The following is a 12,478-nucleotide window of genomic DNA, read 5'->3' on the forward strand; positions in this document are numbered from 1 at the left end:
GGACTCAGATCTCCACCCCGTACACACACACACACACAAAATTTTCACTTTCTGTAAAATACTGAAGAGGACCTTGTGTGGATCTTGGGCTCTGCTTGTGGCCCAAGCACCCCTTCTTGCCAAATTCCCCCCCAACCCTCCTCTATCATCTTCACCTCATCCATCTTTGGTCTCCCTGGAGACAAAGCGCTGGTCGCCACGGTGACCATTCCTTTGTGTGAGTTTGCTCCTAAAGGTCATCATCCATAGCCAGCCTGTGTGTTTGTTAATAAAAGTCTTCCCTCATAGGGAAATGGACTGAAGGGTATTCTTTTTGGCTCCGTGTGTACAGTGTAGAGTGCCGCCCACCCAAGAGAGTTTGTGTCTTGTCATATCAAGAGGAGCAGCACATCATCCTCATTTGGTTGTCTGTTTAATATCTATCACTGTCATCACTGTGTCTGTCTCTTTCTGTCCCTCCATCGTCATTAAGCTGTTCTATTTCTTCATTACAACCACACAAAGGTGTGTAATATTTTCTATGGTTTATATGTATAGGTAATTTAATATATAACTCAAGACTGGTCGGAAAGGTACATTTGTTTATGCCTTTATAGTATTTTCATAAATAAAGGTGATCCAGGAAGTACACAGTGTAAAATTGTCAACCCGCTGCGCACGCATGATATGAGAGAGAGAGCGAGAGAGGGAGAGAGAGAGAGAGAGAGAGAGAGAGAGAGAGAGAGAGAGAGAGAGAGAGAGAGAGAGCGATTATAAAAAAACAGTACTGTGGTTAGCGCAATTGAAGCAAAAGGGGAAAACGAGTTCCGGAAGCATCGTCTCTGACGTCACCGCGCAGGAAAAGGAACTGAACTGGCGACAGGACCAGCCAAGTCCGCCAACTTTCTGTTTGACTTGCTGCCTGGCCTGGGTATAGTCGTTAACTAAATATTGCCTCATATATCAGACGTTCATAAGCCCAAAAAAAAAAAGAAGAAGCCCATAATGTCTTTCACAGACGCGTGTGGTTGGACGCGTAATGAGAACACGTAGCAGCACCTGCTAACCCCAGCTAACGTCAGCGAGACGTTAATCGGAGCCTCACAACCGGTAGTTACCGTTCACGTTGGCGACGCTGTGCGGAAAAGTCGCAATGACTTAAAACGGTCTTCTGAGTTTTCCAGCGGTGTTGTTGATCAACGGGTTTATTTGGGTTTTTTTTTACAAGCCCAGCCGACGATATTTGGCCGCCAGCCGTCTTAACTCCGAGCTTTGACTAGACGGATATAAGCTGACGTTAGGGAAACGCCGGAGCTGATGTTGGCGGCCGTGTAAACACCAACCGCCCACGGTAGTCGAGTCGAGTCGCGGTACCGTCGGAAATGGCCGGCGAGTCCGCCAGGGTTCCACTCCGTGAAGCCAGCCGAGACGGCGGACCGGAACAAGTGTCCGGCCGGCCTTGTCGGCACCAGTCGGAGCCCGAACCGGACTTGGGGCCGACCCCGAAGAGCTTCGCACGGTTGTGCAGCAAAGACGCGGCGGAACGAGCGGCGGCTTTGGAGGAACTGACCCAGACTGTCCTGGCTTGTTTAGCGCGGGACCGGCGCGGTTCCGCGCGGCTGGGAAAACAAACGCTTCTGCCTTTGCTGCGGCTGACCCGCTCATGTCCACTGCCCGACGTGCGAGACAGGGCGGCCGAGTTGCTGCGGGCCGCACAGGTAACCGCCTCCCTCCTCTTCCCCTCGTAGCGGCTAAAGACAAGCCCGTTCACACACGACATATTCAACTGATTCTACGTATAAAATAAAATAAATGCTGTTGTGCCGTTTATGCAACTGTGATGTTTAACTCCCGGTCTCAGTCGACTGCGCACCAGGGTAGTTTACAATGTCGCATTAGTCGCGCTATCGGATCGGGAATTTCCGAAGTCGCCGGCATGATGAGTAGCGGTGACTACACTCGCCGTCAGCTTGCCGGATGATTTCATCAGACGTCGAAGCGTCCGTGGTGATGCAAGACTTTCAGGCGGTGTACACAAGCGGGACACGCCCCCTGCCGGTGGCCGAGCAATGCATCCGACACGCCCCCCGCGCCCCCGCCACTAGTTAGCGGCAGTGCTGCGTATAGTCGCCTGCGACCGACAACACGGCCGATGTTGATCGTCTAAAACGCGTCTAAAAGAGCAAAGTTGATTCAACGGGCCAGTCGCGATCTCTGTGGAATGACGGTGAGTTTTTAAACGCCACGGTAGATTCTACGAGCTTTGAGTTTTGAAAGGGCTGCCCAGTTAGTTGCCCGAGTGTAACTGCGCTCAGTGTTGCGTGGGGTGGGTGTGTGTGGGGGGTGCAGCTCTCCACTGATTTTTCAACATGAACCAAGAACAATCGTTTCACCTAAAAAAACAAAACCCAAAAAACTACTTGGCAATAACTCCTATAAGAACCCCTTTCCCATAGCTTTATCGTTTGATAAGGTCATTGACAAAAGTTTAACGTCTGATTTAGAAATGGAAAGGAAAACCGATTATTTAATGTCGTTTCCTCTGGTGCCTTACACGTTTAACAGCAAAATTGTAACTCCCTGTACAATTTTCACTTTCTTTTTCCTTTTCCTAAGGACCGAGGAGTTGAGGTTCCCCGGGCTCATGCCTTAGGTCCAAGTGCCTTCATAAATGCTAAAGAGGTGTGTTTGTTTCTTACAGTGACGCTGATGTATACATACCATTGTACTTAACTGAAGATATCAGCAGTAATCATTGATTAACTTTTGTCTTAAGGTTAAGAAAATACGTATTGCAGCATTGTGTGTTATTTCTTAGACTGCATTTATAGGGTGAAAAAAAAGCAAGGTCATTTAAGTTTTTTTTTTACTAATATGAAAACTAAAATTGCACTGTGAAATTAGATAACTCATATCCACATAGCATGATCAGAATCAAGAATTCCTGCATGGTTAGTACCCTGTTTATGTGCGAGTTTTGTCATGAATCTAATGATTCACACCGTGGTTGTGAATGTTAATTGTAGCAATATCCATATTCCAAAAGAGACAGCAGGGTTGATGTCATGGTATCCATATAGTCAGTTACAAATTTGTCGTCGTTTCCAGATGGTGTGTCTGGATAAAGCCACGGATTCTCAAACGTTCTCATTTTCTTACTAATGTAGACAGACTGTCTTACGTTCATCACAGTACGACTCATAGCAGGACTTCCTGTTCCTTCCAAAATTTTACTCTAGCTGTTGCATGTTGCAAGCTTGCATAATGCTAAATGGTCAGTTCAGTCAGTGAGCTAATTATACTGGTGGGAAGCGGACTATAGGAAAATCCTCCACAAGTTGTAAGATGTAAAAGTAACCTTAAAATGAATTTGAATAGGTTTCTGTACCTGCTTAAGTCAAGTAAATTTTATTTGTATAACCCAATATCACAAATTAATAATTTGCCTCAGTGTGCTTAATAGCAACACAACATCCTGTCCTTGGACCGTCTCATAAGATAAGGAAAAAACAAACCCTTTGACAGGGAGAAAAAAATAGGAAGAAACCTCAGAGAGAGGAACAGAGGAGGGATCTCTCTCCCAAGACGGACAATGTGCAATGGAAGTTGTGTTTACACAATTTGCAGAATACAACGTGCTTAAGTTGTTTGGTCTTTTCAGTCTGTAAGAAGTGTTGACATTTTGACAATATGCTGATCAATAATTCTTAGTCTCCTGCTTTCCTACTCTTCTAGAAAAGAGTCATTGACTCTATTGACACTAGTGGTACTGAGCTGCTCCATGAGCAGCACTGTGGTTTACTTGTGAAAAACTGCAGCACCCGTGGTTCTGTTTTTCAAAAGCAGCAATCTTTAAGATTTGATGCCAGAGCTGATGAGACTGAAAGATTTGATTCAGCTCATTCCAAGACTTTTCTAGATAAGTAGGCAGTCTGATCTTATCAAAAAAAGTTGTCTCAAAGGGCAACATTGGTTCATGGTAGGAATTCTTCAGTTTCATAAGAGGCTTTATTTTTGTGGACTTGAAAGTTTTTATCCAAAATTTAGTTTTGGCTTTGATTGTTTACATCAGATGCTGAAGGAGGGGCCTGATCAGGAAGTCATGATGGAAGCTTTTCTTTCATTGGGCCGTCTGGACCATATCACGATGGTAATGGCGCTACACCCTGCCTACCTAAGTTGCTTTTTGCGTACCCAGCATGCTTTGCTGGAGCTGGATGGCCCTCTGCCTCGCCCCTGGAGACACTATATTGTCGTCATGGTGAGTAAATCACAAGTCAAGTCAATTTTATTTGTATAGCCCAATATCACAAGGCTGGTTTCAAACTCTTATTTTCATCCACTGACAAACTTCAACATTTACCAGGTTATATACAGTGATAGACTCTTACCTTTGTGGATGAACAATGTGTTTGTAACTTAAACTCAGAAACTGCAAACAGGGTGTTACTGTGAGCTGTGGCTAACACTGAAAGTGGCCAACCTCAGCTGTATCTAGTAGCAGTAAAAACCTTGTAGAGAAAGGCATAATCTGATCTTCAAGGAAACAAGATTAGAAATATGTGGGCTTAACCGACTTTAAACGATAGTTCAACTGCAGCCTTGCAACAGCAGCATTATTTCCAATTGCAATATTTCTACTAAACATCTTGGAGGATAGAGAAGTACACTGTTCAATTTAGGTTGTTTCTCGGGTGTTCTCTGCTGGCTTCATCTTAAGATCACTACCACTGTCGTTTCTTCCTTCTGCCTTGGTGATATAACTTTTGTTATTTCTGTACCTGTATTTTTGTATCTTGGTGTCTATATTTTTCTGACTTCAGAACTTGTTTACTGCAAAGCATTCCAGCACCCACAGTACACTCATAACTGTCAGAATTAAAACCAGTGAAACATCGCCGTTCCAGAAATGATGAAAACCGCAGAATTTGGAAAATCTTTTCCTCTAGCCTCGCAAAACATTAAAGAAAGTGTTACATATCAAAAAGAGTTAAAGGAAAATCTGACACGTGAAATAGATTTTATTAACAATGTTATCGTCAGCTTGGCAAATGTAGGCTAAATTGTCAAGGTTTGTTTCAAAAAAGAACCGTAATATTCTCTTGCAGCAGCATTCCCAAATGGTGGTTGTAAACTCAAAAACAAATATCTGCCATTGGACAAAAAAAAAGTTTCAGCATGAACACTGGCAAATATTGGTCATGGAAATGGTGTTGTCTAGACAGGTATTGAACAGTAATGAAAAACTCATGAAATTTGATCAGTTATTTCTCAGAATATTGAAATTTGATGAAGCTATTGACTTTGCAGAGAAAAGACAAGAGACATTAAAAATTAACGCACACTGGGAAATGGTTATGACAAGTACATTTGATAAATTGAGTTTGTGTTTTATTTTTTTAACTACTAGCAGGGCTCAAAACAACTGAAATTATATCACCGTTGAAATGTTCCAGTCCCTACGTGGCATATTACTGTGGCCGTCCCTTCACCAACATTAACTGAAAAATATGTGCTGGAGAAATGTTGTTGCATAGATAAAACCCACAAGGTGTTTATCTATGAACACTGATGAGTCTTTAATGCAGTTTTTGAGTCCCCCCCCCCCACCTCAAATATGACACATAGTATATGTTAGAGCGGTGTGAATAAAAAAGATATTTAAAAAAAAAAGGGAAAAGAGGGACAGATGACAAAGTAACTGATTTAATATCTTTGGAGGAATAGCTCTGTTCAAGCTAAACTCAAGGACACATGCTGCAGTTGACCAGTGGTTGACAAACTTGCTTGCAAAATGGCTCGGTGTGGTTACAAAACATGCACAAAAAACCAGACTTGAGCTGTGAGGCGAGCAGTGTGAAGGTAGTCCAAGTCACATGTCCGTATACCCGCAGGCAGCTGCGCGCCACCAGTGCTCCTACCTGGTGCAGCACCACAGCGCGGGCTTCCTGGAGGCCGGAGGGGAGGAGAGCTGGCTGGGCGGCCTGGAGCACTTGCCTGCCAAGCTTCGCAGCCTGCATACGCTCAATAAGCTGCTAGCGCACAGACCCTGGCTTATCACACAGCAGCACATCCAGGTCAGACATTGCTGTATACACAAGCACTCATTCACTCACATGTATGGTTGTGGCCCCCAAATCCTAACGTTAAAATAGGTTTCAGTGAAAACAACATATTTTTACAGTTCCATAGTTGAAAATGCTTCATTACAAACAAAACCTTGTTTTGAAAAGAATACATGCAATCACATAACTGCTCACAGCTAATGCCTATAAATACAAAGCAGGGTGATAAATGTTCACTCACCTTGTCTAGGTTAAATTATTTGCTCCTAATTGCAAGAATCTGAACTTGCTGTAATGCCTCTCCCCTTCTCCTCCCTGTCACTGCAGGAGTTGGTGTGTCCTGGAGCAGAGTGCCGTTGGTCACTGGCTGAGCTGATTCATGCAGTGGTCCTCATGGCACATGCTCACTCGCTGGCTTCTTTTGTGTGGGGGTGTGGCTTGAGTCCTGAGCCTGATCACATAGGAGGCTATGCCTTTCACCCTCCTTCACCCAGTCACCTGCCCTGCAGCCCTCACAGCCCTGCCCATGAGGATGGAAGAGCAGAGGTGGGTGTAGGGTCATGGTTATGTAGTCTTTTATTTCAGCCAAAGGCCACACAAGCTAATTTCACTTTTTTACTGGTTCATTGCTTAATCTGGTTTGGTGTTTTGGTTAGAACAAGAGATGTTGGTTTCTATTAGTCTAACGGTTATCCTTCCTCTTTCTTCACAAGTGCTATAGCTTTATATTTGAACCAACTTTTTGTAATTATAAGACTTCTGAATACTGCCCCCACACACTTAAATAATGCCATTTCACCACTCACAGGTTAGCACATTAAGAATGTAAAAAGAAGATACTCACTTTATATAGCAGGTCAAACAGAACCCTTTGCCTTGCATCAGTTCCATAACCCCCCTTGTGTCGTTTGTTCCTCAGTTAGTGGATGGAGGGATGGAGGTGGAGGTGTTGATGAAGAGGATGATGGAGTTACAGCAGCAGGAAGAGTGCACTCAGGAAGAGATGCTCACTCGTTTTGAGAGGGAGAGGAGTGAGAGCATACCAACAGGTGAATACCCTCATTACCCTCATCCATCCATTTAATTATCACTTACTGGATCCCAAGGTTCACACTTTTCTCAATGCTTTGTGTGTGTCCCTCCGTCCGTCTGTCTGTCTGTCTAGCGGTGGTGCGGGGAGCCCCACCTGACCTGGTGATGCATCTAGTGGAGGATCCAGACTTCAGTTATGAGGACTTTGCTCCCAGGGGAGAGCAGTCGCCACCTACCATGAGAGCACAGGTTTGTGCACGCGTGTTTGTGCATGTGCACCAGAGTTATTTACATATGTGTTCTGTGACCCAACTCGGACACAATATTAGCTTTGGCAGATAAAAGGTGATGTGTGTTTTGGAAGTCTGCACACACATGGCTTCTTCTGTTTTACAGTGTACAGTGTCTGTTTCATATGAGTGTTTGGCTCAACATGGTAGTGGGCAGCAGCTTACAACAAGTTTGTTTTAATATGCGTGCAGGACTACTCCTGGGAGGACCACGGCTACTCTTTAGTCAACAGACTGCTACCAGACATGGGACAATTGTTGGACGAAAAGTTTCAGGTACCTTTTAACATCTGCTATCTGACCTCAGTGCCACTACTAATTCGCAGAGCCTCCCCTTTCACCTGACGGCACTTACAGCATTGACCTGAAAGTTGGGAGGAGAGACCGAGTTGTCAATAACACATCAGACCTGTTTATTCCTTTGGCTTGTTTGTGTGAGTGATACTGCTAGTTAGCTGAAAGTGATTGCTGTTCATTTTGTCATTGAGGTCAAGGTGTACCAGTGATAAGGTGGCATATTAATCAGGCTGATGTGAAAAGAAGGAAAAAAATGAGATTAGGTGTTCATTTATGATTAAATACTTTTCCTTGTACGTCTAGATCGTGTGCAGCTTGACATATCACAGAATGGCCATGCATGAAGGTGTGGACACCCACACATTGAGGAAAGCTCTGTGGAATTATATCCACTGCCTCTACGGGATACGGTTAGTGTCATGCACAAGCAAACTTACCTCAGCGTTAACAACCTTGTGGTACTAAGTGGTGTATTTCATGCTGTGTCCCTATCTGTTTGGCCATTGCACACGTGCAGCTATGATGATTACGACTATGGAGGCGTGAACGTGTTGCTGGAGCGCTCCCTGAAGGTGTTTGTTAAAACGGTGGCCTGCCATCCCGAGCAGACCACTGCACGCATCTACCACAGCTTCTGGAGACACTTCAGGCACTCCGAGAAGGTTTGTTTGCATACTGGTGTTTCCCACAAATTGAAAGTTCAGGTTGGCTGTGTCTTCCAAGTGGTGACGGAAATGACTGAACAATTGCTTTTCATGATTCTCTTTTGTGTGTCCATGGGTGTGTCTTTTGTAAGCTCTCTTGTGGCTGCATGTTTTAGTGTTTAACTTTGCAGGCTTGGAAATACATCTGTGTTTAGGTGCAAGACTCAATGAAGGCAAATGCCCTCACTTTATTACAAGCTAATGAGGCATCCACGAGCCAACTTGATAATGCAGCAGTAGTTATCATTTAGAAGGTATATAAAACATCAGGAGGATGGGCAGATTTTAATTTTTTTTGGCAGTTTTGTACTGCACTATAGTAATCAATTTTCTGATGCAAATGTAATGTGTCTAATTACATATGGGTAAGCTCCTCAACGTTGCCCCTGTACCTCGACCAATACCAGTCTTCAAATCAGTGCATGGTCATTTAGGGACTATTGTCTCACTTTGCTGAATGTTACATTCAGTTTGCTGCAGCTGTTTCTCTGTTATCGTTTTGACAGACAAACAAACTGTACCAAAAACAATATTCCTCAGGGTAGGGTAACAATACCTCTTGGGGCAGGGTGCCAAAAAAATTCCTTGGGGCAGCATCGAGTATACAAAAGTTGGCTGTCACATTGTAAGTTATGACATTGGAAATGTTCCACCACACAGCATTTGCTGTCAAAGAATTACAGATCTGTTTTTGGTGTCCCATTCATCTTGGCTCTTGGTATCATCTCAGCTTGCATCGGTCATTGGAGAAGGTGGCGTGAGGGGAGGGGCTTTAAACCGTCTCATCTTGTAACCTGATTGTAATGACGTGGTTCTTTTTTTTTCTTTTTCTTTTTTTTTGCAGGTTCATGCTAACCTTATCGTGACGGAGGCCAGACTACAGGCTGCGCTCCTCTACACTTTACGGGCCATCACATACTACATGAGATAACCCAAACAGATGCATTCATACACTGTGACTGAGCCAGTTTTGCACCATAGCGTAGTACATAATACAGCATGCATATACAAACGCAGATATGCCCGCGTGCACACACACTACCCTGAATGTCTTGTTGAGTTTAATGTTGATGTTAATCAATGTTGTGTATTGTTGCTGCTTTGTAAATCTGTGATTTAAAATATTTAAAAGAATACTTCTTTCACTTTGCACTGAACATATTCAAGTTTACCTTCCCCCAAAATCAAACTAGTTGGAGTTGCACACCCTATGCACAATGCAAAAACCACAAATGGGCATATCTGGGGTATTTAAACAGGTATGCAAATAGAAATTGTGTTGGCCTAAAACATTTATGTTTCAAAATAACCCGTCTAAGTATTTCAGTGTTTCCACTCAGAATTGTTTTGTTGTTAGATATCATTTGAGTTGAAATACCCCGCGTAGGCTTTTGTCGCATATCTGTAGTCTTACCACGGTGTAACTATTCAGTATGCCTCTACAATGCTGTGAAATAGCATTTGCCCCCTTGCTGGTTACCTCTATTATTGCATATTTGTCGTACTGAATGGCTTTAGCTCTTGAGGCAAAACGTAATATTACACAAAGGGAACGTGAGTAAACACAACACACATTTTTAAAAATAATTTCATCTATTTGATGAAAAAAGTTATCAAACACCCATATCGCCCATGTGAAAAAGTAATTGCTCCCTTAAAATGTTAACTGGTTGCACCACCTTTAAGCAATAAAGGTCCTCAAATAACCTCAAATAATGGGGGGTAGGGTGGGGGTGGGGTTGATAAACCTTTTTTCCATTAAATGGATGAATCATTTAAAAAATGTGTCTCTTGCTCATGTTCCCTTTGTCTAATTATATTTTGTCTTGAGCTCTGAAATCATTCAGTGTGACAAATACCCAATAATGGAGGTAATTAGGAAGCGGGGCAAAGAATTTTTCAAAGCGTTCTATCTTTTCTCATCAATCAGGACATGAGGTCAGGGATCAGGAAAGTAAAATGACTTGTATTTTTGTATTCAATAAAAGTTTATTTGTGATAAGTTGTTCGGGGGATTTATTCTGTGTGAATTGTTTTTAAACGCTTTTGTGGTTATCCCAACCTACTACTGGTTGGCATGTGCTGAGGTCTGTCACGGTTTCACCAGCACATACTGTACAACCCAGTTTACTGAACCTTCATGAGGATCCGGTCTCAGATTCTGTGTCTTTTATTTATGTACAACATAGACTCAGAAACACGAAAACTATTTAGGCGAAAGGACGCGAGCTGCACAAGTTGACCACTAGATGGCGACACAGACTTGAAGGTGGTTGAGGCCTACCCTACAACACGGGATTTTCATATTTTCATAGTCACACACGTTTGTGTATGTATGTACCGCCGTTAATGTTCAGCAACCTGGCTAAGATGGGGGAGACAGCCCTCATTTCCCCCCCCCTGCCCTTTTTAGTAAAAACGTCGTTTACTTACGGTAATGTATGTTCAGGTGCAGTCTAACGTAAGTGTGGTTTAAAAGATGCTGCACAGCTTTCCTTGGAGGAGCAACTGGACTATAAAGTCCGGCGCAGGCACTGAACGCCGTTTCTCTACAAGACGCCAGCAGCTTGCAGCTTGCAGCGTGTATGTGGTGTGGTGTGTGTGTGTGTGTGTGTGTTTGCGTGTGTGTGTGTGTGTGTACGGCGGAGTGCGGATATTGCACCTCTACAGCGCTTATCCTGCAGATCTCACCGAAGCATTTCGATTTCTCAGCAGACACGGGCTTATGTGTCATCTATCTCACGGAACAGAAAGATGAGCAGATGAGAGGGGTAGAGATACCGCACGTCTGTCACCACTTCTACCGACTACTCCGCAGCCCTAGCGACGCTTTAGCGGTCTGCCCGCTGCCGGACGGCGCTGCACGCCGTTCGGGTCCGGCGGGTGTTGGCTCCGAGCGTCGCCCCGGAAAAGTCGAATGGGGGGGGGGGACGTTTGATCAATTCATCTAAATGACTTGGTCGGTGCTCGGCTTACTGGCGATATCTCCCCCCTCTCCAAAACTTCTACACGGCACAGCTGCACTGCGATCAACCTGCTGTGCGGAACCCAGGGTACGCGCAGGCGCACTCACGCCCCCCCCCCGGTCACCCCCCTCCCTCTGCTGTCCAGTAGTCGGACGCACCGAGCCGCTCCGCTCCGTCCGCCTCGTCCCTCCGCGCCCCGCCGGACAACCTCACCGCTGCTCCTCCAAGGTACGTCCGCTGCCCCCGGTCCCCAAAATGTCAACTTTAATGTTTCTGTGACTCACTTCGGCGGCGTATTTGACAGTATTAGTAGTCGTGGATTCACGCCAGTGAACGTCGATGAGTGGAAATTGGTGTTGTAGAATATGTTTTTTAAATGTTATATATATATATATATAAAGAAGGAACAACCAAACCCGGGGTTTGTGTGGCCATTGTAACTTGTTATGGGGTTTGTATTTGTTTTACTTTTTCTTCTGACACGTAGAGGAAGTACCATCTCCTCAGTGGTAGTGGATGTAAGAGGACTACTAATTTGAGCGCTTTGCTTCCTCTAATAGTTTCGCTTGTGTGTCTGAGATACCTGGCGGCAAACCTGGCTGCAGGTTGGCCACCATGCCACCCCCCTCAGCTGCACCGGCGCCCTGCTAAAATGTGTACTGGTGTATGTACCATGCCAGTTTCAATGCCGAGAAAATACTGGCCAGTTCTGGAGATACTTGCTGCTAAGTAAAGGGAAGTTGCACGTTCGATGTACCATTACTAGGCTACTCCTACCTTCTTCACTCCAATCCTAGAGCTGCAACCGGTGACATTTAAGAACTTGGCGTACGGTGTCAGAGGAGATGCTAACATCCGAGATGTGCTACCGTTAAACGGCAGAACTTGTTCCCCTCCAGTCGAAGAGCCGGAAAGGACGAGATGGTGTTCAGTGTTTGCTTTAATGTAAAAGCTCTGCCAGATCTCCGCTTAAAAGGCTGCAGGGGTTGAGCGAGGGGCCTCGTGGTTTGTGGTCAAGGCTGGCTAGATGGCTGAAGGCCTTATTTTAGTGAGACACCTGTTCCTGTGTTCACTGCCTTTTGGTCAAACCTTACCTTCATCTTCAAACATGTCCGCAGACAAGAACATGTGTGTAATTCCCCACA

General features: G+C 44.6%; 2 protein-coding genes across 5 annotated transcripts in view; both read left to right on the plus strand.

The window, feature by feature from the left end:
* Positions 1-979: 979 nt before the first annotated feature.
* Positions 980-10,363, plus strand: sesn2 (sestrin 2). Of its 3 annotated transcripts, none has more exons than XM_056297925.1 (11): positions 981-1,697; positions 2,596-2,661; positions 4,052-4,240; positions 5,874-6,056; positions 6,372-6,590; positions 6,964-7,093; positions 7,210-7,325; positions 7,559-7,642; positions 7,967-8,073; positions 8,181-8,325; positions 9,212-10,363. In XM_056297925.1, exons 1-11 carry the CDS (start codon positions 1,362-1,364, stop codon positions 9,296-9,298), a joined length of 1,662 nt encoding a protein of 553 aa, XP_056153900.1. In that variant the 5' UTR covers positions 981-1,361; the 3' UTR covers positions 9,299-10,363. The 3 variants fall into 3 exon arrangements, with proteins under 3 accessions (XP_056153901.1, XP_056153900.1, XP_056153902.1); XM_056297927.1 differs by lacking the exon at positions 981-1,697 and adding an exon at positions 1,709-2,206; XM_056297926.1 differs by lacking the exon at positions 5,874-6,056 and having other exon boundaries at positions 980-1,697.
* Positions 10,364-11,456: 1,093 nt separating this feature from the next.
* yrk (Yes-related kinase) overlaps positions 11,457-12,478 on the plus strand; it is a 38,110-nt gene continuing 37,088 nt past the window's right edge. For both annotated transcript variants that reach the window (XM_056298654.1, XM_056298653.1), the window contains exon 1: positions 11,457-11,561. The gene's annotated coding sequence lies outside the window, so the exon portion shown is untranslated. The remainder of the gene's footprint in view (positions 11,562-12,478) is intronic.

Source organism: Lampris incognitus, chromosome 18 (assembly GCF_029633865.1).
Source record: "Lampris incognitus isolate fLamInc1 chromosome 18, fLamInc1.hap2, whole genome shotgun sequence".
Lineage (NCBI taxonomy): Eukaryota > Metazoa > Chordata > Actinopteri > Lampriformes > Lampridae > Lampris > Lampris incognitus.